Raw genomic sequence first — 27,958 nt, 5'->3', positions numbered from 1 at the left:
TAATGTTTGCTTAATTGCAAAGGCGAGAACAAAGTGGATTGCAATGAAAACAGAAAAACTTGCTCTGAAAGACATATACACAGATATTCCACAGGGTTTACAAGTAAATTATTTGAAAGATTACATCTGTTTATAGGACATTTTTCTTATAAACTATTCAAGTAAAAAGCAGCAATACACATTTAAACTTAATTTTTTCTTAACATGAAGCTGAAGTAAATATACAGTGCATGAACTCATTTAATTACTGTTTTAAAATGTTTGAATATGTATTGTTTTACTTACCACTAGCATATCAAAACTGATTTAGTATGTACCTGCCAAGTATACTAGACAAAAAAAAAAAAAGATGAGGCAATGTTTTAAAAAGCCTTACGCATACAATATAAGAATACATAGTCATAAAATGATTAGTTGAAATCTACAGTAGGGTTTGGGTAGTGTTCTCAAGTGTTGTTTGGTAGTTCTGCAAAAAGTTCAAAAATTCTGTGCAAAAAAAATCTATACACAATAATCGATGAGTGGTTGTGGGTATATTGAGGATTTACCCACGGTTGGCATGGTTTGATCACAAGGGAGAAGCCCGAATGATTAAGGGCAAAGCCCAACTGTGGGTAAATCCTCATATACCTACACTCACAAACTGGTTATTGATATTGCACAGACATTACTTAAGAAAAAAAAATGCTTACTTTTCTTTATGTCTTTTTATAATAGCGCTAAAGTATTCCTCCATGCTGTTTCCTTGTTCTTCCTCATTTGCTGATATAATGTACATGAGTATGGGGAACTTGCGTTCCCACTCTTACAAAGTACATCAGTGCTGTTGAAAACAAGCAACAGAGAAATAACGTTCTGTCTCTCTATTTTTTTAACTATAAAATCCAGACAGTTTAGAAGTACTAGAGAGACTGTGCAAAAATATAAGGAAAATCAGGTACGTTTCTTTAGTTTTGCAGAATGTACCCGACTTTCCTTATATTAACTCTGACCTTCACATGTACCACTCAAACTCTAAGCTCAAGAAATGTTACAAAGCCTTAAACAACAGGAGACAAAGGCCCCAAAATAGGGACCAATTGTAAATGATGCTCTTATAAACTTAGAAAGCTGCTAGAATAAAAGGATTTATGATATTGTGCATTGCCTGAAGGATGTGAATTCTGAAGCTGAAATGCTTGTTATTTAGTGATTTCACTCCTCAGTGATTTGTCGGAAAACCACAAATTTTACGAGGGACAGACCAAAAATAAGAGGCAAAATGCTGGACATTCTGTGAAAATCTGAACAGTTGAGACATACCTCCATAGCGTATATACTAATACAAGAAAAGTCTGTTCGCACTTCAGCAACTGGACTTTTTGCTACTGGTATATGCTCGATTTACAAACTGGTTGGGCTGACCAAATGGCACGCATGCTTTGGAATACTAATGAGCTATCATCGCATAATAAAAATATGCACAAAATTACAATGAAAAACAAAACAGGTAAGCATTTTGTGGCACAGCTGGAAGGAAAAAAAACTACCTTTCTGGTAACTATCAACAGAAATACGTCTAGCTCTTCACTTTTAACAATTTATGATTAGCAGAATTGTGCTGTCATCCAAAAACAATACATCAGTATGAAAAGAATACCTTTCCCCCAAGTGGAACAATCTCAACATGGAGTATATTAATTATGGAGCACAGGGGTGCATCTGTCTCAGTGAGGGATTGTACACTTTTATCCGTACTGAAAACTGAAACTGTATTTGTCTATTTAATTTCAGCACATGACCAAACAATGCAGACCATTTATGAGCAGGATGGTTGTTAGTATTTGCTAGCAACTGTTAGGAATACTGTCTCTATTTCAATGCATTTCAGATTACCTGAGTCCTATGCCATATAACAGATGCCCTTGAGTGACCCAGTTTGTTTCTGCAAGGTCCTTTATCATAGTGTACTAGAAGAAAGTCATCCTGTTAGAACGATAAAAAGAGAACAGAATTTTGTTTCACTGTTGGTAGATAAAAGGGTTTTCTCTCTTACAGCAGGTAAGTAAACATAGTTAATAATCAGCACAGCCTACCAAACAAACAGTTTTCCTCATCCCTTGTATGGTCCCATACATTCTTGATTTTTTAAAACCTTTATTAAATTTTTATATTTCAGACAATGACACAGGTACACATAAAATAGTAGAAAATAAAACAAGCCATAGCAAACAGTTTTCATTATCAAGCACTACACATTTTCTAACAATAACTCACTCCAGCATGCACATTGCTCAATTCCTGCCTTCACTCAAACCTCACTCCTTCTCTGAACATTAGTCTGCATGTATTGTTTCCGTATATTCCATTTATTTCTGTGCAGTTCCCTCCTCCCCTTTTCTAAATATCACATCACTGTCACAGCATGCGGATTTATTTGACTATGACACTTTCCAGACAAACTTCCTAAACCTGTAAGTAAACACACATGGTCAAGCTAATGGCTCAGCTCTGCATAGTATACAAGTTACTGTTGCTACTGTGTCTGAATTCTATAATGTGCACATATACACTCTTGATTCCATAATATCAATTCTATTTACCATTGCTAGCTTCTCAAAAGCCAAATACCCCAAAATATTAAGAGAATTTACTTGAAGCACTACAATTTGAAACAGGATCTTGTACTAATTAGTATTCACACCGACATTTGACCCAACTGTTTTAAATGGTGATCTGAATAAATATTTGACCAGATTTCTTTACACTAAATTTCAGCTCCAATATTTCTAAACTATCCTCAGTCAGAATACTGCACTCTGCTCCTGTGCCTAGTTTAAATGTATTCAGGTTATTAATTCTCAAACATTTGTTTCCAACAGTCCTACACTCCTTTCAGTACTGGATTCATTTTCAGACTTTACTAAATAAACAGTGCCAACAGCCAGCTCCTTTTCACACTTCTGCTAATCATGCAAACTCATCTAAGCAAAATCATTTACACAACTCTGAGAAATGGTTCTTTCTAGCAAAGATTCTAAAAAAATGAATTAAAAGCAGGAGGTCTGAATTTCAAATGTACAATATTTCCTACATACCTCAAGGCTCTTTTTTCACCATTACAGTAACACATTCCCACTTTCCTTCTCATTTTTGCCTTTTAATACAAACTCACATTTCAGCCTGCATCCATATGGCTCCCTCAGTTAAAACTTTACCTTTCTCCTCTTTGAGAAAAGAAAAATAACTTAGACTGCTTCACCCATGACATGCAGGAATGTGGCACACCAACTTTTCAGATTTTGACTGTGCCATTCACACTAAGAATAAAACTGAATTTCTGGAATAAAGCTTCCACAGATCTTGGCAAAATTTCCTTTCATACTGAGGTAGGATGATGGTAGGTCGGTACGGTACAGTGAATGCATATGAATCTTGAAGATTTTATAACTTTTGTGTCTTACATGATCCAGTCCATTAGCTTCAGCAGCATAAAAATGTCTGGCTTCTCCTTTTGGTTGCCATCACAACAGAATACCAGATTATGGTAGTGCCAAGGGTCGACCTGGACTTTGAAATCACATCCACTATACAGCATCTTGCAAAGGTAGGAAAAGAAGCCTATTTTGCACCCATGCAAGTATAAGTAGAATTCACAAAAGTAGCTACAGCCTTAGTAGAACAAGCTTTTGGTGTACTTCGTATGGTTTTGCTTTGGTTAACATAGCATAAGGTAATATGATCTGAAAGCCACTTGCACAAGGTAATATTGAACACTTTCTGACCACATGACCTGTTCTGCATACTCAAAGGAAACAAAAAGCTGTTCATCCTTTCCGGTATAGTTAGTTCTGTAAAATCTTACCGGATGATGTACATCTTGACAGTGGAACAAATGCATCCTTTTGCTGGAGTACTGGAGAAAAAAATATGGTCTCAAATAGGCAGATTAAAGTTAATTTATATGGCAACTTCAGGAATGATAATACAGTTTAGTCTGCAAATGCATATGATCTTTATGGAATACAGTACACAGATATTTGGAAGAAAGAGTCTGAAGGTCCAAAATTCCTCTGTAAATACTATTAGAAAAAACAGGCTTCCAAAACAAGATCTTTAGCTTCTGGATCAAAAGGACGCAGCATTAGATTTTACAATATAAAATTCAGATGTTGCAGATGAAGATCATCCCTGACAGTTACAGGAGGAATGCATCTCTTAAATAAAGCCTTTTAAATCTTAAAGGCAGCGAATGTGGAAGAATTAAAACCTAGACAAAAACTGGAAACCAACACTACATGCACCTTGGCAGTGGAAAAAAATGCAAAACTGCCGAACAAGAGTGGAGAAGGGCTTGAAATTTTGGTTAATGGCCCATATCAAATACTTTGCCCTCTAACTTATGCAAATTTTCCTGGCAGAGGTCTTTTGGGCAGCTGTGAAAATTGGAACCAAGATGGAAGGTAAGACTAATTTACGGCCATAAACGGAACTGAAGGAACCAAGCTGTTAGTCTAAGAGTGGAAGTCTTATTAAGTCTTGCCAATAAGTCATTGGAATAAGGACTATGCAGGTCTGAAGCAAGTACATGTGCTGACTCCAAAGGGATATTTATTAATTCAAATGGTCACTACTGTGACACTTCCAAACTCTTGGTCATCACCAGTGGAGTCCTGGCACCAAGGATGCTGGAGGCTGACATGGTCTCAGAACTGAGGTGGTTGGTACCTACTTAATGATGAGGTGGAAAAGGAGAAGTAAAACTTGCAGATCCAGAAGTAAAGCCCTTATTTCCTTTTTGCTGATATGCTCTGACTTTTGATGAGAAGGCCAGAGACCCTGGACCTTTACAGGTTTACAAGATGCCCCCAAGTCTGAGGGGTCTGTGAACAGTTCCCCAAGAAAGAAATGGAGCCTGAAAGGGTAGTTCTGGATTGCAGGAGAGTTGCTGAATCCACCAGTGAAGTTAGAGTTTGAGATATGGAAGCAAAGAAACCGAGAACTCAAGAGGATGGCAATGTTGAAGCCACACTGATCTGAAGTACCACTGAAACTTTCTCATATGGAGCCTGGCAAGAGGAAGCATGGAAAGAGTGGAAGCCATAAACTCCAGAACCATGAGAAATTCCTAGCTGTGACACAGGACAGAGGAAGGACAGACTGGAAAAAGGTAGTCAAAGCCAACATGGGATAGTTTAAAGCCTGCGCCAGAGAAAAACATGATCCGGAGAGGGCATCAGAACCAATTTCTTGACATTTATGATGAACCCCAGACTTTGTAAAACACAAGTGGTAAAGTGGAGATCCTGTGATACCTTGAGGCCTGCAAAAAGCAATGACAGTAGCAAAGCATTTGGTGAATACTCCTGGGGCAGTAGGAAGGTCAAAGTGCAAGGCAGAAAACAAAAATGAGAGAAGAAATGGAGAAAAGTAAAAATTTCCTGAACAGAGGGTGAATGGGGATATGAAGGCAAGCAACCTCAAGATCTAGAGAAGCCAAGAGGGCCTGAAGAAGAGGAGGAAGCAAGGTCAGAAGAGACAGCATCCAGAAAAAAGGGACCTTGAGAATGTTGCTGAGCAGAGAAAGATTCAGAATTGGTCTCCACTCACCCATCTCCTGAGGAGCTAAAAACTTTCTGGAGTAAATCCCCATTTCCACTTGCATGGGTGGAACAGGCTAAATGGTGCACTGATCCAAATGGGACTGCAAAAACTCTCAGAAATGATGAAGCTGTTCTTAAGGAGGTTGTGGAATGCCTGAAAAGGGAGGGGCTGGTGGATTTCTAAAACCCAAAATAGCCCTGACGAATGACACACATCACCCAAGAGTCTTAGGTGACCTAACACCAATTTGAAAGAGAAAGGGAGAGGTGGAGAGAAAAAGGGACCTGGCAGTGGGTAAGAACACACCAAATATCAAATGGAGATAGGCTTGTTCTGAAAAGAAGGCTTTTATGATGGAGTCCGAGTGGATTTAGCAGGGGAAATTATGCCTAGAACCCTTCTTACCTTTGGGAGGTGGGCAAGTCTGCCTACAGACAAAAAGAGGTCTTAGAAGAGTAATTTCTCGAACTTAGAGATAGAGGCAAAATATGTCTGAGATCCTGAAAAGCCTTACTCTTATCCTGGAGGGACTTAAACGGGTCAGCAGTAGCTCTCCTAAAAGGATTTTTGTTATCCAGAGGAGCATCCAAAAGCTTGGCTTTAATACAATCAGGTAAATCATGAAAATGCAAGCAAAAATAACACTTCATCACAGAACCAAAGTCAGCAGCCCTGAAAGAGGCATCCGCTGCATCATAGCTGCATTTTATGGACTGAAGGTTGACTTCAGAAGTGGACCCCAGCAGGGAAAGAACTGAAGCTTTCCCATCAGAATCAGGGCGGTCAGACACCACCTTAGTTACTTCAGAAAGAAGAGCCAAAACATACCTGGTCATGTGAGGTCAGTAATTAGTAGTCCTAAAATACAAGATGGTAGCAGTATATACTTTTTTACCAAACCACTCCATAGCCCAACTGTCTGGATCTGAAGGAAAGAGCTTAGTAAATGACAAAAGCTTATAAGGCTTATGAAACTGAAATCAGTGAATCATCAGCAGAAAGGCACTTATACAAAAATTTGCAATCTTCAGGCACCTTGTGGAATCTAATCACATTTTTTAGGAGCTGGAGGCTAAGAATCAGGAGATACAGAGGCAGCAGAAAAGGAAGTGAAAAGGGCTGCCAAAACAGAAGGAACAGCAGGTGGCATAGGAGACTCAATTTGTAAAAACTCACACTACCTCTTTTGAATGTCATAGACTTGGGGGTAACCCCATTTAAAGTACTCCATCATATGAGCAAATGTATCCCCAAAGGATAATTCTTCCAAAAGGGAGAGTTGACTCAAATAATCCTCTTCCTCAGAACCGTAGTCCAGAAAAGAAGGAATCTGAGAAGAGTAAGCAAGGGATTCCTCCTCAGAATGCATGTCCTCATCTGAGTAATCCAATTCTCTTAAAAGCAGTGGAAGATCAGGAGTAGACACCCCTTGAGGAGGCGTCAAGGCCATCAAAGCATTGAACAAAGCCTGAGTAAAATCCTACTACTCACATCAGAAATCTTTAGCAATAGGGCTAAATTTAGTTTTTTTGCTCTTTCTTGAGCAGGATATTTGCCATGAGGACTCTCAGTGGTTCACACCCTTGGCAGGATTTGATAATCATATTAGGAATATCTTCCCTCACTAAAATCTGAGGAATCCCCCTTGATCCCATGGAAATAATCAGCCAAGGTTCCCCCTGAACGTCTGAAACAGACATGGGAAAAGCATCCAAGGATGTGTGAGAATTCAGATCCATACCAGCCTCTGATGGCAGAAGAATCACAGGCAAACCGTCTTCACAGCTTTCACTTGCTTCTAAAGAGACATCCGGGCAAGGGTGGAGAGCAACCAGATCAGACCTAGTCTTCTTGGAAGATGGATGACCCTCAGGATGGGAGGATTCTACCATAGCACCCTGAGCCAAGAGTTTAAGATGTTGGTTCTCAATGTATATGCATAAGGAAGATGAACGACTATGTAGGGTCTTGGGACAGACAGAGCACCATGTATGGTCATGGGAAATATCTAAGCAAAAAGACACTGGCCATGACAGTCCTTACGGGGAATCTGCCTCCCACGCTGACATTTTCCCTTCTTCGATGGCCATGAACGGTAGAAGTAGAGAAGAAACCCCAACAGGTGACTGTTCTAGCTGTTCTCTGATCCTGTGATATGGAACTTGGGAATAAAACAGAGAGATGCCTGTTCAGTTTGGAGGTAAATATAATCCAGGAAAATATCTCTGTTCAACATTCATTCAAAAGGGGCTGCTTTGGATCTGCTCAGGTAATTTACCACTATATTCATCTCTGAAGGAATTAAAACTGCCTGAAGAAAGAGATTGTGTTGGATAGCTGTCATGGCAAGTCTACATAGATGATATATTCTCTCTCTCAGTTTGCTGATGTAGCACATTACAGTGACATTGTCTGAGGACTCAAAGGGATCCTGGAGGCAAAAGGGGATAGAAAGACTGAACAGCCATGAAAAGGGATATAATTTCCTTGGCATCTATGTGGTTGCCCATGTCCTGTCTTGACAAAACATTTTGAACTTCATGTTCATAGAACATGCTCCTCATGCTAGAACTGAGGCATCTGTTGAAACGTCCTGGCAGGGAAAGGGCAGCAAAAATGGCAGTCCCAGAATGACTGATGTCTATTTGGTATAGCAAAGGAATTCCTTCCTCATAAAGGACAAGAAAGGATTTGAAAAATTCAGAGGATGGCAGAGCTGTTCCCAAATGGGCTTGAAATACCACTGAATCTTCCTCATGTGGAATGTGCAATCATTTACATGACTGAACTTATGTACCCAGATTGTCTCAATATCGTTCTTATAGAGGTCAATTCTAGATGAAGAGGAGATTGGAAATAAGAGATCAAAAATGGTAACACTGCTCTTCAGCAATCACTAAAATACACACCAAACATCTCACAGAAGCTTATTCCTAATGGTCTCCCAGGAGCAAATCTCATATGGGAAGCATATACTTTATGTAATACTCTTGTCACTGGGGACTCCATTGTGTGACACACAGATGGCCCAATCATCAGATTAGACAAGACGAAGATAACAGAGACCGGATCTGCAGGATCCGCATCATCATAAATGCACTCAAGTCCCTGCAGTCCAGGTACCAATATGATTCTATCAAAATCCATGTGGGAGTAAATGACCTGAGAAGTACCTAACTGGAGTATGAGAAAAAAGACATAATGAATGCCTCAGAATGTGTGTTACAGACAGGTGTGAGCCGTGCACTGAGCAGCACTCTACCTTCAAGAAGGAATATTCCATAGTATGAACATAAAATGATTGATTTTAATAATTGCCTTAGCTTCTGGTGTCACTCCAGGGGAACTCTATCTGTTGGCATGGGAGGACATGGTCAACAGACCATGTTACTTTGCCAAGGATGGACTGCACCTGCACCCCCCAGGCTTTTGGATACTGGCTAAAACTTTATTCATTCCCTTTGAGCCTTTTTTAGGCAATGCCAATAAGACAAAACTGCCAACATAGTGAAAAATACTCCAACCAACTTTAAAGTTTTACCGATCAATGCAAGGAGCCTAAACTAAAAACTCAACATCCTTTAACCCCCTCTTCACTCTAGAGAATGTAGACATCTTTGCCATGACACAGACTTGGTTTAAAGCCATAGAAAGTACTCCAGCAGTCCAAGGCTACAGTACCTTCCACACATTAACAGCAGCAGAGACTGGGCCCAAAGGTGGAGGTGTCACGATCTACATTAGCAACAAATATACCACCAGGTTAAACAGGATGACACCATGGAACTTCCCACATGCAAATCACCACAGATAAGGTCCCTCACTTTATCATGGCTAGCTTCAGGCCATCATCTACACCCCTAGTCTCTCACAACTCTTACCTGAACCTATTAAAAGGAATTCACCATCCAACCAAACACCCTGCTCATGAGTGACCTTAACTACCCTTTTATAGACTTGGAAACTCACACTGCTTCATACTCACAATGCTTCTTGGACATTAACACAAACACTCTGGGGGAGACAGTGCAGGCTCCAGGCAGACGATCAAACATGGGAGTGTGTTGCAACCCCCCAAGCTAAGATAGTACGGAAATATTTCTGTGTTGCCCAACTTACGAGGGTACGGCATTCAGATCTAAAGAAGTTATTTTACCACTCTACTTGACCTTTATCAGACCTGTCACAGAGTACAATGCCCCCTTTGGTATGCATCTAACTGGACACTTGCAACACTGTATCCCTGCTGGATAGGGAAACAAGTGCTTACTTTGAGAAAACATGGGCAAAATTCTTGGCTAGGCTTACAAGGGCCTCAGGGCCAATAGCCTAGTATCATCCCATGAAACTAAGAACAGATGGAACACCCACAAAGGTTTCTTCACAAGAAGAATTCAGGGCATGAATACCTTTGTCCTACACTGATTGCCTAAAGGCACTATTACTATATTTAGTCTTCTACAGGCTGCTGACAAGGGATCTTTGCCTGGCTTACAGGTCTTCCTCAGACCCAGCTCTGATGATCTGTTGCACATGCACAAAACAAACAAAACCAGAAACCCTAGATCCAGGGATCTAAACTTCACTTCTAACAAACAGAATGTGCTGGAGAGACAAATATGTCACAAAGGATCCCCATGCTATGAACAGACATCATCCATGTAAAACAGAGTTCATCACTGATGCCACTCAAATGAAGCCTTGACAACTGGATGGGAAATGTACCTGTTGTCTGTCTCCCATGTCCTTTATGACCAAAGAATGCCAATAAGAAAAGTATTAGCTTAACTAAACACCACCCTGCTAAAAAATTCCTTTGGTTTCCTCCCTATCAACATGCACCACCCTGTATGGACCCCCATGACACCTGGGATCCAAATGGGTCTGGGGTGAGCGGCTAGGCTTGTAAGGTCCCTAATGTTAGCCTAGTTCTGAGGAAATGATGCCATCATGGAGACAGTGTTCAGATAGCAAACTAGGAAAAGCAGCCCTGAAATGGTAGAACGACAACCTTTTCTAAGTTTATGGCGACACCCAGGTGAAACCTGACACCTTGCAGAAGCTTGTCTCTTGAAGAGGCCTGAACAAGACAGTCTATGTAGGGGTAATATCTATATACCCTACAGCCTATGTAATGCTATGACTGGGGCCAGGCATTTGGTAAACATCTTTGGAACTGTAGAAAGACCAAAAGGCAAAGCAGAGAATTGGAAATAAAATAGAAGGGCACAAAATAGTACAGCTGTGTACACTTACCATAAATGCAGATGTTCAAGTGTATTCATTGTTGCAGTCATTACATTTGGGTAATCTGCTGGCAGGTTGCCCTCATTCGACCTGAATATCAAAGTCTTGGGTCCTGCGTCAGTTGCTGTCTCCTCTTCCATGACGTCAGGTCATCAGGGATATAAAACATGCAGCCAACGCCATTTTCTTTTGTTTTTATTGCCCCAGATGTCAGGTGCCCCCCAGATGGGGAGCAAAAAAAAAAATATATATATATATAAAATAAAGAATAATACCCAATCCACACAATAAATGAATGAATGAATGAAAATGTCCACAGCTGGAAGGAACACCACCAAATAGCTGTTTCAAAGAACAGGATACCAAATACTCCTTCAGAAGTTTAAAATCAAAAAGTTTTAATGCAATAATGTGAGCGCTTTCGCGGACCACACATCCGCTTCTTCAGACATAATGAAACAAAAGAATGCTTCTACATTTGTAGTAATAGTTGACCAAAAAAAAAAACTAATTAATTAATTAGCTAATTAAAACAAATTCAAAATGAATGACATATTCTTAAAGCAACTCCATCATCTTAAAACATTTCATAAAAAATAATACAAAATGTGTATGTTGATATATATAAAATCAACAAAATAAATATTATACATAATAAAATATAAATATAAATACAATTATGTAACATCAATAATATACTGAATAAATGATGTGTAGGAATACACAACTGTACAATGTTATTAATGTTAAATAACTGTTGCAGTCATTACATTTGGGTAGAATCCCAAAGCTTTGGATTTTGTTGATAGCATTAGGAGCGGCTATAAGGCCCTGCAGAACTGCAGTGGCAAAGCCTGCCCTGGACTTAGAGAAGAGAGGCAAATGATAATGCTTTGTAAAAGTATGAACAGAGCTCCAAGTAGCAGCTTCTAGAATGTCTTTGGTTGGCACCCCTCTGAGAAAAGCTGCTGAGGTAGATGCAGCCCTGGTGGAATGTGACCTGATTCCCTTGGGCACCGGTTTACCATGATGCAAATAGCAGAAACTAATGCAGTGGCTTATCCACTTTGAAATAGTCTGCTTTAAAATAGCCTTTCCCTCTGATCCTGCAGCAAATGCCACCAGTAGCTGCTCAGACTTTCTTAGAGATTTGGTCCTGTTTAAGTAGAATCTTATTTCTCTGTGTATGTCCAAGGAATGCAGAATCTACTCCCCCTTGTTCTGTTGATTTGGGTAAAAAGTTGGCAGGTGAATAGTTTGGTTAAGAGCCACACTGGATACCACCTTAAGCATAAAGGAAGAATTGGTCCTGAGGGACACCCTGTCCGGGTAAAATGTAATAAAAGGCTCCACAGCCATGAGGGCCTGTAGTTCTGAAACCCTTCTTGCTGAAGTGATTGCCAGAAGGAAAGCTGTCTTCCAAGATAAAAAACTTTATATCCGCAGTAGCTGCTGGTTCAAATGGAGGCAGGGTGAGCTTTTGCAACACAAACTTGAGATCCCATGCAGGAGTTGGTGATCTTCTGGGAGGCTTTAAATTTTTGGCCCCTCTAAGAGGATGAGAAAAGATGGGAGGCTCTGTGTTGTAATGAGCCGAGATGGCAGAAACATGAATTTTTACTGATGAAAAAGATAGGCCCTTGTCAAGCATCTCAGTCAAGTATTGTAAAATCTGAGGAATATTTGGCTTTGCTGTGTCAGTCCCTTGTGCTTGGTTCCAAGCACATAACCTCTTCCATTTACCAGCATAAGATTTTCTAGTACTAGGCCTTCTGACTTCCAAAATGACATCCATCACAGATTTACTGAGAGGTGTTTGAATAATTACATGAGCAGCCATGCTGCCAGGTTCAGAGTTTGGAGCTGATTGTGCAGAATTTGATTGTTCTGCTGAGACAGTAGATGAGGTTATTTGAGGCAAGTACCAAGGAGGGAGTTGAGACATATTCCTTAGAATTGAGTACCAGTGCTGGCGAGGCCAGTCCGGGGCAATTAGGATCATTTTTGGTTTTTCCTATCTGACCTTTAGAAAGACCTTGGGAAAAAGAGGCAGAGGAGGAAATGCGTAGACTGATAGGTTTTTCCAACTGAAAGATAGGGCATCCACTTTCCATGCTTGTCTGTGATAAGTCCTTGTGTAGAATTTGTCCAGTTGATAATTCTGGGGAGAGGCAAATAGATCTATATCCGACTCCCACATTTCTCTGTTATCATGCTGAAGACTTGTGGATCCAGTTTCCACTCATGAGGGTCCATAAGATTTCTGCTTAGGTCGTCTGCCAGAGTATTTTGTTTTTCTGGCAGGAAATGAGCTTGAAGATGTACTTAGTAAGTCAAGGCTGTGTCTCACAATGCCATGGCTAGTCTGCAAAGGGGGAAGTAATGCGTACCCCCCTGCTTGTTTATGTACCACATAACTGTGGTGTTGTCCGTCTTTATCAGTAGTTGTCCTTGATGAAAAGTCCTTGAAGGCTGTCAGGTCATTCTGAACAGCTAACATCTCTTTCTGGTTGATATGCAGATGCATTTGTTTTGGGCTCCATATAACCTGAATGCATTTCCCCGCCAGGCGGGCCCACCAAGCATAGTCTGATGCATCTGTAATTAGGGTTTGGTTAGCAGGGGGTAGAGTGAAAGACCATCCCATGTTCTGGTGACATGTCTCTGCCCACCAAAGAAACTCCTGTTGTAGGCAGGGAATGAGAGGAATCATTGTTTCCAGACTGACAATGTTGACTCCATAAACGTTTTAGATACTACTGTAGTTTCCTCATATGCAGTCTTGCATATGGAATTAGTAGAATGCAGGATGCCATGAACTCCAACGCCTGCAGAATTTGTCTTGCAGATAACCTGTTTTTTGTTGCCATCTATTTGAAGTAAATAGTCAGTTGCCTTTGTTTGTCTGGCATAAGGTAAGCCATCTGGGCAGTTGTATTCAAGCTTGCACCCAGGAATGTAATCTTTTGAGAGGGTACCAGCTGTGATTTCTTTTCATTTATTGTACACCCTAGGCATGTTAGCAGCCTTTTTACAAATGCCAGATGTTGAAGAAGAATGTCCAAGTAAGGATAGATTTGTATGCTTCTTTGTCTGCAAAATGCAATTACTGGTGCCAGGCACTTTGTAAAGACTCTGAGCACAGTAGATAAGCCAAAGGGCAGTGCAGAGAATTGGTAATGCATAAAATCAGCCTTGAAGTGGAGGTATCTTCTGCACGATTCCCTTACTGGGATATGCAGGTATGCCTCTTTTAAGTCTAGAGTCACTAGCCAAGCGTTCTTGCCCAGCATGGGCAGAAGCTGTTGCAAAGTCAGCATTTTGAATTTTGGGATGTCCAAGAATGTGTTCAAAATTGATAAATCCAGTATTGGGCACCACACATTGTCTTTTATGGGTACCAAGAACAGTCCTGAGTAAAACCCTTGTCCTTTTTCCTGTTCTGGTACTGGATGAATAGCCCCCATATCCATGAGGGATGTAACTTATTTCTGTGCCTCTACCCATTGATTTTGTGGCAGATATGGCCAACCGTTTGGAAATGGCAAGGTATGGAAATGAAATCTGTATCCCCAGGATACTATGTTTAATACCTACTTGTCCTGCATTATTAACTGCCAATTTTGAGCATGAAGTGCTAGTGTTCCCCCTAAAGGGGCTGCCAAAATACAAGTGCTTAGTGATGGCAGAGGGAAGTCATTGAGACTGTTTACTGTAGGGTTGTGCTTTGTTTCCTCCAGATTTGGAGGTAGAGGCATCCCATTGCTTTGACCTGCAAGAACCCTGTGATTGGTATCGAGAGACTTTTGAGTGCCTGGATTTGCCCCGTGAGGCTCTGTCAGACACAAGAAAGGACCAATTTTTTGTAGGCCAGTGTCTACTGAATCATGGTGGCTGCACTTGCAAGAAGTCTTTTACAGTTTGCAGTTTGCAGTTTGCATAGACTTAGCTTTGTCTTCCATTTTCTTTAAAACCTCTTCTGCCTTATTACCAAACAGAGTATCATGCTGTAAAGGTGTATCAAACAATTTACCTTTAACATGATCAGGCAGATTTTGCTCCTTGAGCCAGGCATGCCTTCTAATCACAGATCCAGTAACTGCGGCCCTGCAGGAGGCCTCCAAGGAATCAAAACCACATTGCAAAGTATGCTTTCCAATCTGTTCTGCTGCATGCAATAAATCCTGTAATTCTTTATTTTCCACACATTCAGAAATCAACATTATTTTCTGTTTCAATAATCCCATGGCATGCTGTTGATATTTAAGCATATGAAACTGGCAGTTTAAGGCCCTAATTGCCAAGGTTGCAGACATATAAACCTTCTTTCCCCATCTACCCAGCGCCCTGGAATCTCTATCAGAGGGGGTAGGATTCTTAGCTGTTGAGGCCTTTACACCTTTGGGACCCTGTGAGATAGTTTCAGGGTCAGCACCAGGATTTTTGAATAAAAATTTGTGAGAGTCAGGAACCCTGTAATATCTGTCTGGCTTGCTAGGAGCTGGAGGTAGGGAATCTTGAGCCACGCTTGATTCCAAAAACACATCATCAACAATGTCTAATACAGGAGGTATGGCCAAAGGCCTATGCTGAGGAAGAAGAAGGAAATCCCTAAGCCTCTTTTTTGATTCTGAGAAATCTTGACTCTCCCAATGAAAATGTTCCCTCAAAGTATGCAAGGTTTCTCCAAAAGAATAATCTTCAGGAGGAGATGCAGATGGGATGGATTCCTCTGCATCTGAATCCTCATAGGGTGGTATAAAAAATTCCTGATCAGAAGAGGAATCAGAAGATTGGGAACCCCTGCTCAAGGTAATTAAGTCTTCAGACATTTTGATCATCTGTTTTTTGGGCATAGAGGCCTGAGCACATGGCTCATGCTTGAGTTTTTTAGCCTTAGAAGTTGCTTTTGTCTTTGTTTTTGAAGCTGGCATCAGTTTTATATAGAAATGCTGAGACCTGAAAACATCCTCAGAAGCCGATGCCTACTCAGTGGCTCCGGACCCATCAGAGGGAGCGACATCCGCGGGTACAATACTCTGAGAATCTCGCGGCATGCCGGACTCCACATGAGTCTCGGTAGAGGCCTGCGACTCGAAAATAGCAGGTATCAGGGGCTGCAAAAGCGCCTCACTGAGTACTGGCGAACCGGCGACTGGTTTAGGAGAAGTTTCGTTGTCGATTTTGGACCTCGACGGTCTGTCTCTGTCCTTTTCTTTGCGTTTTTTGTGAACTCCAGTAGTCGGATTGCTATCCGATGACATTTCAGGGTAGTTAAGTCGGTTTCCAAAATATTTTGAAGCAAAGATATACAGACGCTTAATAGTGCGTTGGTTAAATCTAGCACAAAACAGACAGCAAGGCATGTTATGATCTGGGCCTAGGCAAGGAATACAGTACAAATGGAAATCCTTATGAGGTATTTACTTCCTACAAGTAATGCTGACATCGGTAAGGAGCAAGAAAAAGTTTCCCCAATGGGGTACTTAGCTTTAATTGAAGACTTCGGTTCTGAAACTCGAATGCGAAAATTTCAGGAGTCAGCCGTCCGGCACTTGCGAACTGTTCTGCTTCGGGCACTGCGCAGCAAGAAAGACTAAAGAAAATGGCATCGGCTGCATGTTTTATACCCATGATGACCTGACGTCATGGAAGAGGAGACAGCAACAGAAGCAGGACCCAAGACTTTGATAGTCATGCCGTCTGAGGGCAACCTGCCAGCAGATTCCCCAAATGTAATGACTGCAACAGTGAAACATGAAGAACATCTTAAGTATTTTCGGTGATCTGGATGAATGGGGTATGAAGATAGGCATCACTGAGGTCCAGGGGAAACAAAAACGCTTTAAGAATCATTGGAAGAAGAGTCTGCAAAGACATCATCTTAACTTTTGTCACTGTTAAGAAGGTGCTGTGGACTGATATATCCAAAATGGGCTTCCAGGTGCATTCATTTCTCAGGACCACAGAGTCTTGAAGAAAACCTTTTTCTGCTGGTGGAGGAAAAATATTTCTATAGCTCCCCGATGGAACAAGTCTTGAAGAATGGGTAAAATGACATATTCCTGGTTTAGGGGACACGTGTGGTATACCAGCATGAGTAGGAGGAATAAGCCAGATTAGTTTGTAGCTCTCTCTATGATATTGATTGCCCAATAATCTGTAGTAATAAGTCACTACAATGGAAGGGAGAGAGAAGGGGAGGACAGGTCAAGTTGGAAGGGGAGGACGAGGGTAGAGTGAGACATACTTACAAACTGGCTCACTTTGTCAAGAAAAGAATCTTCAGGTCCTTTGAAATCTGACTTTCTCTTGAACTACTTTTTGGAGAATTATTTTACCCTTTTGCTGAGACTTCAGCCCATTTGAAAGGGTGGCTTAGCATTTTAAGGACACTTTCTCTGGAATTATGGGACAACAAAGAAAAATCTGCTTACATCCTGCACAAATTTACCCCCTTGTATGTTCTTAAAAATGTCAGCAGCTGCGAGGACAAAGATTGCCCCTGTTCAAAGGGACACCCAGTAATCTTGACTTGACATCATCTGGCAAGGGCTGCACACTTAACCAACAGTTCCATCTTAAAACAGACCCAGTAGTGGCTCTATGTGCAGCATCATAACTGTATTTAATAGTGTCGAGCTACTTAAGTGTCAGAAATGAGCAAACATGAAATAAAGATTTATCATCAGAATCTGGCATTTCTGACAACAGCTTGCTCACATCACTCAGAAATGATAAAAGATATCCAAGCATATGGATACGATAGCTTATGGCACACAAAGTACAGCAGAAGTGTATACTTTCACTCTGTACCTACACATATACCTTATTAGAAGATGGAAGTAGTTTGGTGGGTTTGTCAGACCCAAAAGACAATACTGCTGGATCTGAAGAAGGATTTTACTTAATGAAACAGTGTGTGTCTGGGACCTTATAAAAGGTATCTTTTTTCAGGTGCTGGAAGTTGGGATTCCGGTTTTAAACAAGTTGTGGTGAAGGTATCCCATAAAGCCTAGAGAAGAGATAATGTAGAGGGGCTGGGAACTACAAGACATTATGCCTTCTTTGCATATCAAACTTGTTTTCACTCCCACTGAAAATGCCACTTGTTTTTGAAATCTATACCCCTCAAAAAAGATTAGGTGAGATTCAGAAAACAAAGGTAATCTACAAGGTTTGAGTCAGATTTGGTGTCCCACCTGTGACCCAGAAGGCAACAGGATTAACAGAGCACAAAGGATAAGCCCTTAGACAGCAGATCTAGGAGATTGACTCTCTCAGATACTCTCCCTGTGAGTGGAATAATGACACTTTGTTGAAGTTTCAAATAGTTTATTCAGTTAAATAGGTAGATGGATGAGTGAAGAGTAGTCCATACCCATTTTATGTGGACAGGAAGAAGCAGGAGAAGAGAAGAACTAAAGGGGCTTTAGAGACATAACTGCCTTAAAAGCCTTGGAAAAAGTCGTATCATTTTTCTGTGTATCCCTCAGAGTAGGAGGAGCAGGAGAGGTATGCTCAGCTTTCTGCTTCTTGAGAGAATCAGCATAGATGTATTGGGAAGGCTCTGCCCCGATGTACCTCAATAAAGATGACAAACAGAACAGAATTTGAGGTACACCCTAGGGTTCCTCAGAGATGATAATCAAGGAGATCCTCCTTCATGGATAAAATCAGTCATGCTGGATATTCCTAAATGCTGGGCTTTATCAGCCATCAGCAGGGTCATGACAGCAGGAGCAGAACTTAAAACTGGATGGTCTGAGGGCTCGCCAAGCACCACAGTGGTGACATCACTGTCTGATTGGACTGCAAAATGCTTTGGGCTTCAACTTCTTGCGCTACTTTCACAGCTGCCAAGGGATGTCAGACTAGGGAAATTCAGAGGCCATTCTAACCCACACAAGCTCATTTGGTCACTGGTTTTCAAAACAAATTTTGAGGGGAACTAAGAGACTCAAAGTTTTAGGAACAAAGGATTACCAAATGGAACACTCCATGTAACTGCGACTAAGTCCTAAACAGAATAAACACTTTGCAAGTCTGTCTCACTATAGTATCTGTCTCTTACAGTCATATTCACCCCCTCTTAGTTAAAAAGAAAAGTCAAATTTACTGTCAAAAGTAAAGAGGAAGGTTCCCCCAACAGGGATACTTATCTTCCCACTCAATGGAAACTGCCACAGGCCCATAAGGCTGACAGACAAGAAAACAAAAGTCTCACTGTTTGGGCTGGCAGCAAGAAAGTTCTAAGGATTTTTGCATCTGTACATCCCTTGTGTACCCCTTCACACTCTTGTGCTTGGATGCATGACACTGGAAAAAGGTGCCCAAGCTTTTTCTTACTCTCTGGACATACAATACCCCTGGCAGAATACTTTCCATTTGTAAGCAATACTGCAACAGTGATCAATGAAGGGCATCTTTCAAGTAGTCTCAGAATACAACACGGTCTTCTCTCCACGAACTTCGTAAAGTTGTCTTAAGCATCGTACATGTAAACCATTATTTTTATTCTTCGTATTGAGAATGCACAGATCTAAAATTCATACAAAAAATTAACATGCTCTACAATTTAGAATGACAATGTTAGGTTTATCCAATTTAAGCTTTTCTACAGAAAGCGTATGATCACATACAATGCTTATCGAACACACTTCAGGAAATCAACCTACAGTCCTAAACATGCCCCAATTTGCAATGCATGTGATGATCACAGATGATAATCTGCACATCTTCAGTCTTTTCCCTTGCATCCATGTAGGGTTGAAACTTTTTGTAAAATGGCACATACAGTAGAGACCCTCTTATCTGGTCTCACTGGGACCGGACCTTAGACTGGATACACGAATGGCTGGTTAATAAGAAAAAGAATACAAAACAGCATTTATATGTTATAAACCAGCTAAAACAACAGGATTTGTGTTACTGTGCATTTTTCTAAAGAATATGAAGTCTAAAATTCAAATGTCTGTCATTATTTATCCCAGAGGAGGCAGAAATGTTGATCTTCTCTGTTGTCTTTTGCTAGGGCTATGGCAGAAATGTGATGGCCAGTAAAAGAGCGGCCGGATAAGCGGGAGTCTACTGCATCTTACTACTCTCGGACATCATTGAACTTGCGGAGACTTTAGAATTTTAATTTATTTGAAAATCACTCCTGTTTCTCTAACCTACTACTTTTACTACTGTTGCTTCTAGCTATAAAAATAAATCTGACAGAAATGTATATGAACATACACTGGTAGGAAGGAAATTTGAAAATTGTGACAATATAAGAATGCTATCACCGATATATTTGTTTGTGTAGCACTTACAGGAAAGATTACAATAGGTCTGCATGTCAGAATGTTAACACATTACAAACAATATTTTAAAAGCACAACAGCTGTGTTCCTGGGTGAAGTTATAATGTTAAAAATGTAGCAGAAAGAGACAGATGACTACACTATTTTCTATGCCTTAAAATTTTCACTTAAACACTACATACATTATACTATGAATTAAAACTACTATTTCAAGAGCATTACTCATCCAAATAAAATGCATTAAGGGAATAAAATACATGCTTAGCCATGAACAAGAATGACAGATTTTGCAGATAACATGGTCGAGAGTCTGTACTTCAGCCACTAGAGGGTGGAAGCGGACCAGTTTTTATACACAATCCACAGCAAAGCTCTACCAAACTTCTCATAACAGAAAGAAAACCACCACCAATTTCTATAGTTCTTTCACAGAAAAACAATGAATGGGACAACAGTGAACAAGGAAACTGAAAGAAATCGGTAGATGAACTCATATAAGATTGCAATGGATATGTTTGAGAGCCCAGGACTGACTGGCTCATGAGGTAGGGATGAGCTGAAAGGGATTAGCTGCAATAATCCGGAAGATGAATAAGACATTTGGTTTTCCAGCAGTTATTTAATGTATCTGTATGACTGCACTTGATGAATAAGACATTTGGTTTTCCAGCAGTTATTTAATGTATCTGTATGACTGCACTTATGAAAGAGATGGAATAATTAAGTCGGAATTCTTGGCAACCAGGTACCTTGACAATGATGATGAAGACCTAGATTCAAACAGCAAGCACAGATAGGAAAAGTCAGTCAAGGAGGTGGGGATGAAGTGACTAAAGGCCATTACTTCCACCTCACCCATATAGCAGAAAGCTAACACATCAGAGCAGTGTTGCATGTTGATGCAGTATAGGAATTTTAAAGATGTATAAAAAACATCCTCAAACCTTCCAGCAATATAAAAGCTACTTCCACTCCCTCATAGGGGCCCAGGTCTCCCCAAAGGATGGTAATATATGTGAGAGAAAATAAACAGGCCAAGACCTGCCACTGATGAGATATATACATATACATACACACACATACACACACACACACAAACACACACACACACACAATATATATATGCATATAAGTGGGGTTGACAACTCTGGAATTTGTCATTCCTGGACTCTTGGCCGCCATCGTCAATTCATCATGGACAGTCAGGTTGTCATACTAACCCCCACAGGTTGTTTATGCTCATTAAAATAGAGGGTATTGAAATACTGAATGAATAGGACTTCGGACAATTTTGACAGCTCTGATGTTTTGACCCAGTGCTACTGACACAAGAACAGTCAAATATTATAACACAAAAATCGTGCACGAGTATAACAAATATATTACTTAAATTTTATATTATATACATAACAGTCTTACAGCAGTTTTTCACTAGTCAACACAAATGATTAATCCGAGTTGTGTTAAGTAACACCAATCACCAGAAATGATTCAAATTATGTCCAGTGTTCATGCCTATACATAATCATTAATCGGTTATTAACATTTGTAGGGACAGCCACGGTGGTGCAACGGTTAGCATTGCTGCCTCACAGCAAGAGGTTCTCTGGTTCGATTCTCGGCTGGAGTGCCTTCTGTGCGGAGTCTGCATGTCCTTCCTGTGGGTTTCCTCCAGGTGCTCCGGTTTCCTCCCACATCCCAAAGACATGCAGTAGGTGGATTGGACACTAAACTGGCCCTAGGTGTGAGCGTGTGCATGTGTGTGCCTTCTGTGGAAGGTTGGGCACCGGGCTGGCAACTCAACACTGTAAAACCCCACTGCCAATCATGAGCGGACAGGTGATCCACTGTGGCGACCCCTAAACTGGGAAAAAGCCGAAAGAAGAAGTAGTATTTACATTTGTACTTTTGCTGAAAAGTGGCAGTTTTCAGCAGCTGATGATCACTGCAAATAAACTCACAAAAATCACTGCATGACATGCTGAAATTTATCTTTACCACTAACTCTGCTTTCACCAAGTCTGTGTTTAGTCTGTTTCTGTTGTCAGACCAAAGTTCATTCTTTATGCTGAAAATGCTCTCAAAGAAAGCATTTGAGACCAGGATTGACAGAAAGTATTAAACAATATGAATCACTTGAATGTCATTTGGAGACAGTATAGTAAAAAACTTTACCCACCTATCACAGACCTATATCATTGACTGTACAATGTCAATTCTAACTTTTCAAAGAATGCAAAATTCTTCATACAACTAGTCCGTATCAACAGTTATGACTTTAATATGTTCAAGTACTGTCGACATATCCTGCCATTGTCTAATGTGAGAACAGTAAAATGCTTGAAAACGGATTTGTCCTAGTTATACTACTTCTGCAAATATGACCAACAGCGATCAAAAAAATGAGTTGCCTCCTGTTCAAACTTTTGTTTCATTTCTGCAGTCGCAGCATCAGAATGTGGTAGTTGATAGGGCGAAGAACCATAGAATTTGTCACTTTTTCACACTTTCCATAATGGCATGCAGTTCAGCAGCTGTGGTTCCATTCAACTCCAAGCATCAGACGGCATCATCAAAAACATTGTGCATTAGATAGAACGAACACCGAGGTAAACTATTATCACTGTCGCAAGAAAACCATCCCATAGCAATACTGCAACTTCATCTTGACCGTGCGATGTAAAGTAAGAGACTTCAGTGCTAGCCAATATAACAATCTGTCAATAGCAAGCAGCAGGCTTAACCAACACTTGGGCACATGGTGTAGCAGTTTGCAATATTCCATTTGCAAAAAAATCAAAGAATTCCTTAAGTTCATCAGATTTTTTGGATGACATTGAGAAGGAATTTTAAGTTTTGATAACATGATTCAACATCAAAACTGAATGCCTTTAATCCAAACTTCACACAGTTGTTTAGGATATGACATTTGCAATTTGTTTGTATTAAATTTTTGTTTGCAACATGCACCTTCTGAAATATTGCCAAGTGTTTTCCGAAGTTTAAGGATGCATTGTCTGCACTGTATGAGGTGACCAAATCTAAACACAGGCTATAAGCTGCAATGAATATCTTTAATTCTGTCGGCAATTGCTGAACTGATTTCATTATCTGGACAAAAATCCATGAGTCCATTGTTCACACCTTCAGTTCTCGAGAAGTAACAGTCAATGTTACTTCTGTTCAAAGATCTGATCCAATTCCAAAATAAAGAGCAGATTTAACAGCAGTGATGCAAAATTCCTGCACTTTTGGACACCGTGTGTTTTCAACATGTTGCTTTTGTACGGCCACATGAAATTTTAAAAGCTATGAATGAATCGGAATAGTTTTGCCAGAAGCTTGTTGCCACAGTCCTGACCACTGTAGCTGTGGTGATACACAACACCATGATACATAGTGGTTAGTTCTACTGCAGTAACACTGTCTTCTTCCAGCATATTATTTCGAACAAAAAACGCAGAAATCACATGAGACTGCTTTTTTGTACTTGAATAACTCAGCATGTGTTGTAATAGCCTTCTTCCCCTCATACTTGACAGCAAATGACTGTTGACAGACTGTGCAGTTTGCTGTGAGATCATCAATTTTCAATAACCACGAAACATCCTCAGTTATCCACTCTTGCTTGAAAACACTCAGCCTTCTCTTCTTTCTCTTAGGACAGTCCATTTTATGTGAATCAGAATTATCCAGATCCGATGTTTCAGATTTGTTACTATTACTAAACTGTTCACTAAATTTCGAACACAACATCATAATTAATGGGTACTAACATCTAGTAATGAGTAGACGTTTTTAGCACCAAAGTCTTTATGGGCTAAGTAAGCATATAAATCACTCGCAGTCAGCAAGCAAGTAGCCTAGATATGACAATGTCCTGGGCCAGTAACAAAATGGGAAAACAGGCTAAGGAAAAGCACTTAAAGGGAACAAAGTCTTTTTAAACCACACATACAAACCACGACTTTCAACTTGTGCAATACAGAACTAATCTCAGTATTCAGATACATTTCACTGACGAGGGGGAAGTAAAGAGAGCAGGTATGCAAATACTAGGAAGGGACACTATATTAGCATCTGTTATCACCTTATCTTTTATATGAGGACAGGTCAGGGGGTGTTTCAGGCAGCAAACATTTCCACACATACAAGTCATATCATGACGGTTCATAGTCAAGGGATGCACTTCAAGCATTTTAGTAAAATGCCTCTTTTTGCAACTTCTAGTATGAAGATGACATCAAACAATCCAAGTACAACACTGGCATAAAATATAACCAAAGTGTTTTTGAACATTGGACCATTCTTGAATTACATTTCAAGACCAGCATTGCATGCATTACAACAACAGGTAGAGTAGCTTCTAAAGACCCCCCCAAACATAATGGTTTATTCATTAATGTGTAAACTGTGGATCAAGAGTGTTGGTAACTCCCAACTATCCCTCTTAAAATGTACAATATTATCATTTTTTACTCTAATAATTTAAAATAGAACAAGCACTATTTATACTATAAGCTTGATCATGGAATGTAAACAAGTGCAACTTTTAATTTATAGGATTCAGTTATCTGACTTGCCTCACATTAATGTTTCACTTTATAGCTGTCAACATACAATAAAATGCGCAATGTGGGGTCTTAATCATCAAAAACGTCTTCGCTGATGGAGACACAATCATATTCTATTGCACCTGCATCCAGTTAACGAGTACTCAGCAGCACACACTTGTCTAGCAACTCCCAGCTATGCTGGGATCCGGCGATCGCTTGGCTCTGGAAAGAAACTAGTGACATCCTTTCGTAACTGGGCTCTCTGACACCATAAACACTTTCTTTGTGGTTCTCTGTTTGAGAGAGATTGTATGGCTGTGTCTTACTTCTACACTGTTTGTATTGGTGACTGAACTCGTACCTGTCAAGTCTACCTTACTATGAGGGACTTTCCTCATTCTGAGCCTTAAAAAGTTCACGTTTCTCTCAGTTCCACATTGAGGCTCACACATTCAGTGTTAGCACTTTTTATAAACCGAGTTACTTGATAAATAATACTGAATGGTACTAATTAATAAAACCACTTTTATAAGCATAACATAATACCTTTTCTCTGTGCGTGAGCTTCATAGTTGAAGTTTTTAGGAAACTGTTGGCAAGTGTTCCACATTCATTCTACCCATTTGTTCTACATTATGAGTGGTTAACAGACCTCATTTTGGAGATGGAAGGTTGGGAACTATGAATTGCCAATTTACACCCTCCAAAGATTATAAATAGACGTTACTTACCAACAATCCCCAGTAAGATAACATTAATTATTGCAATATAGGACCAGATTCTTGGACAAATGTCATCCTAACCTGGACACTGGATAGCAATTGTCAATTCCTGGACTGTCCAGGTGAATCCTGGATGGTTGGCAACCCTAATATATATATATATATATATATATATATATATATATATATATTTAGACATATACATACACACACACTTACACATACACACATATACAGACTTAACATGGGCAGTTTACAGTAGCAGAAATATATGGAAAGAACCCAACGTATACAGTGAACCACTACCTGAACACAGGAGAACAAGCAATCTACACACTAACAGTGATAAGGACAGAATTTCAAACCACAGAGATAGAAGGCAGATATCTTCACAATTCAGCTACCTAGTAAACATACTAATTTAATAATGTATATAACTGTATATATTCTGCAATATAAAATATCTTGTATGGGTAATGTCAGCAATTTAAAGAAAGGAATTTATTCTGTAAATCCTATATAAAACTAATTTAACTTTTAATCTTTTTTTTCTGCTATTCTTTTTAACTAAGAAATAGGGTCCACACATCCTTTTCAGACACAGAGTATATACAATTTACATGGATAATTTACATTAGCAGATCAACCAGCATATTCTCCGAACATGGAAGGAAAAGTACAGTTGTGTACACATCATAAATGTAGATGTTCGAGTGTATTCACTGTTGCAGTCATCACATTTGGGTTATCTGCCTGCAGGTAGCCCTCAGCCAGCCTGAATACCAGAGTCTTGGATCCTGCTTCAGATGCTGTCTCTTCTTCCATGACATCAGGTCGTCAGGGGTATAAAACATGCAGCCGATGCCATTACATCAGTTTTTCTTGCCCCAGATGTCAGGTGCCCCCACAGTGGGAAGCAATTATATGTTATGGTACACCTCCATCAAAAAGCAAATACACCAGAAAACTTAAATATACCAAATAAGAAGGAAAGGTAGAGCCAAGAAAAGTCAGGGGGCTGGAGGGAGGGTAACCAGGACTGCAACAGTGAATACACTCGAACATCTACATTTATGGTAAGTGTACACAACTGTACTATGTTCTTCATGTTTCAGTGTTGCAGTCATCACATTTGGGTTGATTCCCAAAGCTAAGGAAGGGAGGAGGAAGCTAGAGAGCATTAGAGCCAGCTATTAAGCCCTGCAAGACTGCAGTGGCAAAATCAGCTCTGGATTTAGAAAAAAAAGAGGCATGTGATAATGCTTGGTGAAGGTATGTACAGAGCTCCAGGTAGCAGCTTCTAGGATTTCCCTGGTGGGGACTCCTCTGAGAAAGGCTGCAGAGGTAGATGCAGCCCTGGTGGAATGTGATCTTATCCCCTTGTGGGATAGGTTTTCCATGGTGCTTGTAGCAAAAATGAATGCAATAGGCTATCCATTTGGAAATGGTTTGTTTTGAAATGGCCTTCCCCCCCTCTGCCCCTGCAACAAAGCCAACTAGCAGCTGTTCAGATTTTCTGAGAGGCTTAGTCATGTCCAGATAACATCTACGTTGTTTGTGCATGTCCAGAGAGTGCAGTATTCATTCTCCTTTGTTTTGTGGATTAGGGAAGAAAGTAGGCAAGTGAACGGACTGATTTAGGGCCACACTAGACACCATCTTGGGCATAAAGGAAGGATTGGTCCTGAGGGAAACCCTGTCTGCATGGAAGACAATAAAGGGTTCCACTACCATGAGGGCCTGTAATTCAGACACTCTTCTTGCTGAAATGATGGCTAGAAGGAATGCTGTTTTCCAAGAAAGGAATTTCAACTCTGCTGTTGCAGCTGGCTCAAAGGGAGGGAGAGTGAGCTTTTCCAATACAAAGTTAAGGTCCCTGGCTGGAGTAGGGGCTCTTCCTATGTGGTTTTAAATTGTTGGCCCCTCTAAGGAATTGTTTTAGCAGAGGGTGAGAGAAGAGGGGCTGCTTAGTATTATAATGAGGTGAAATGGCAGAGGCATGAAATTTAATTGATGAGAAGGATAGGCCCTTGTGGAGCATTTCTGTTAAGTACTGAAGAATATGAGGTAAGCTGGGCACCGTTGTGCCCATCCCCTTAGTCTGGCTCCAGGAACACTATCTTTTCCACTTTTCAGCATAGGATTTTCTAGTACTAGGCCTCCTTGCCTCCAGAATGACAACTGGCACCTGCTTACTGAGGGATGCTATTGGAGAGCTCAAGGAATTAGCCAGGCTGCAAGGTTCATGGTTTCAAGCTGAGGGTGCAGAATCTGGCCCGCCTGCTGGGACAGCAGGGAAGAGGTCTGAGGCAGGTGCCATGGTTCCAGCAGTGTCATACTGCGCAAGTGGGGGTACTGGTGCTGGCGTGGCCAGTCTGGTGCAATCAGTATTGCCCTTTGCTTGTCCAGTTTGATCTTTAGCAAAACCTTCGAGAGGAGAGGCAGAGGGGGGAAAGGCATAAACTGATGCTTTCCCAGGTAAATGACCAGGGCATCCACTTTCCAAGCTTGACTGTGGGGAGTCTTTAGGCAGAATTTG

The 27,958-nt window shown here is 40.5% G+C and overlaps 1 protein-coding gene across 3 annotated transcripts in view; it reads right to left on the bottom strand.

Annotated features, from left to right (window-relative positions):
- Positions 1 to 27,958, bottom strand: part of RNF144A (ring finger protein 144A) — a 731,556-nt gene that overhangs the window by 138,120 nt on the left and 565,478 nt on the right. For all 3 annotated transcript variants that reach the window (XM_044070579.1, XM_044070569.1, XM_044070560.1), the window contains one exon: positions 1,876 to 1,965. In XM_044070579.1, coding sequence (XP_043926514.1) covers positions 1,876 to 1,965 — 90 coding nt within the window. The remainder of the gene's footprint in view (positions 1 to 1,875; positions 1,966 to 27,958) is intronic.

This window comes from Protopterus annectens, chromosome 1.part0 (genome assembly GCF_019279795.1).
Source record: "Protopterus annectens isolate FY-2018-M chromosome 1.part0, PAN1.0, whole genome shotgun sequence".
Classification (NCBI taxonomy): Eukaryota; Metazoa; Chordata; order Ceratodontiformes; family Protopteridae; genus Protopterus; species Protopterus annectens.
The sequence above is the reverse complement of the archived record's forward strand: the minus strand, read 5'-3'. Positions and strand labels throughout refer to the sequence as shown.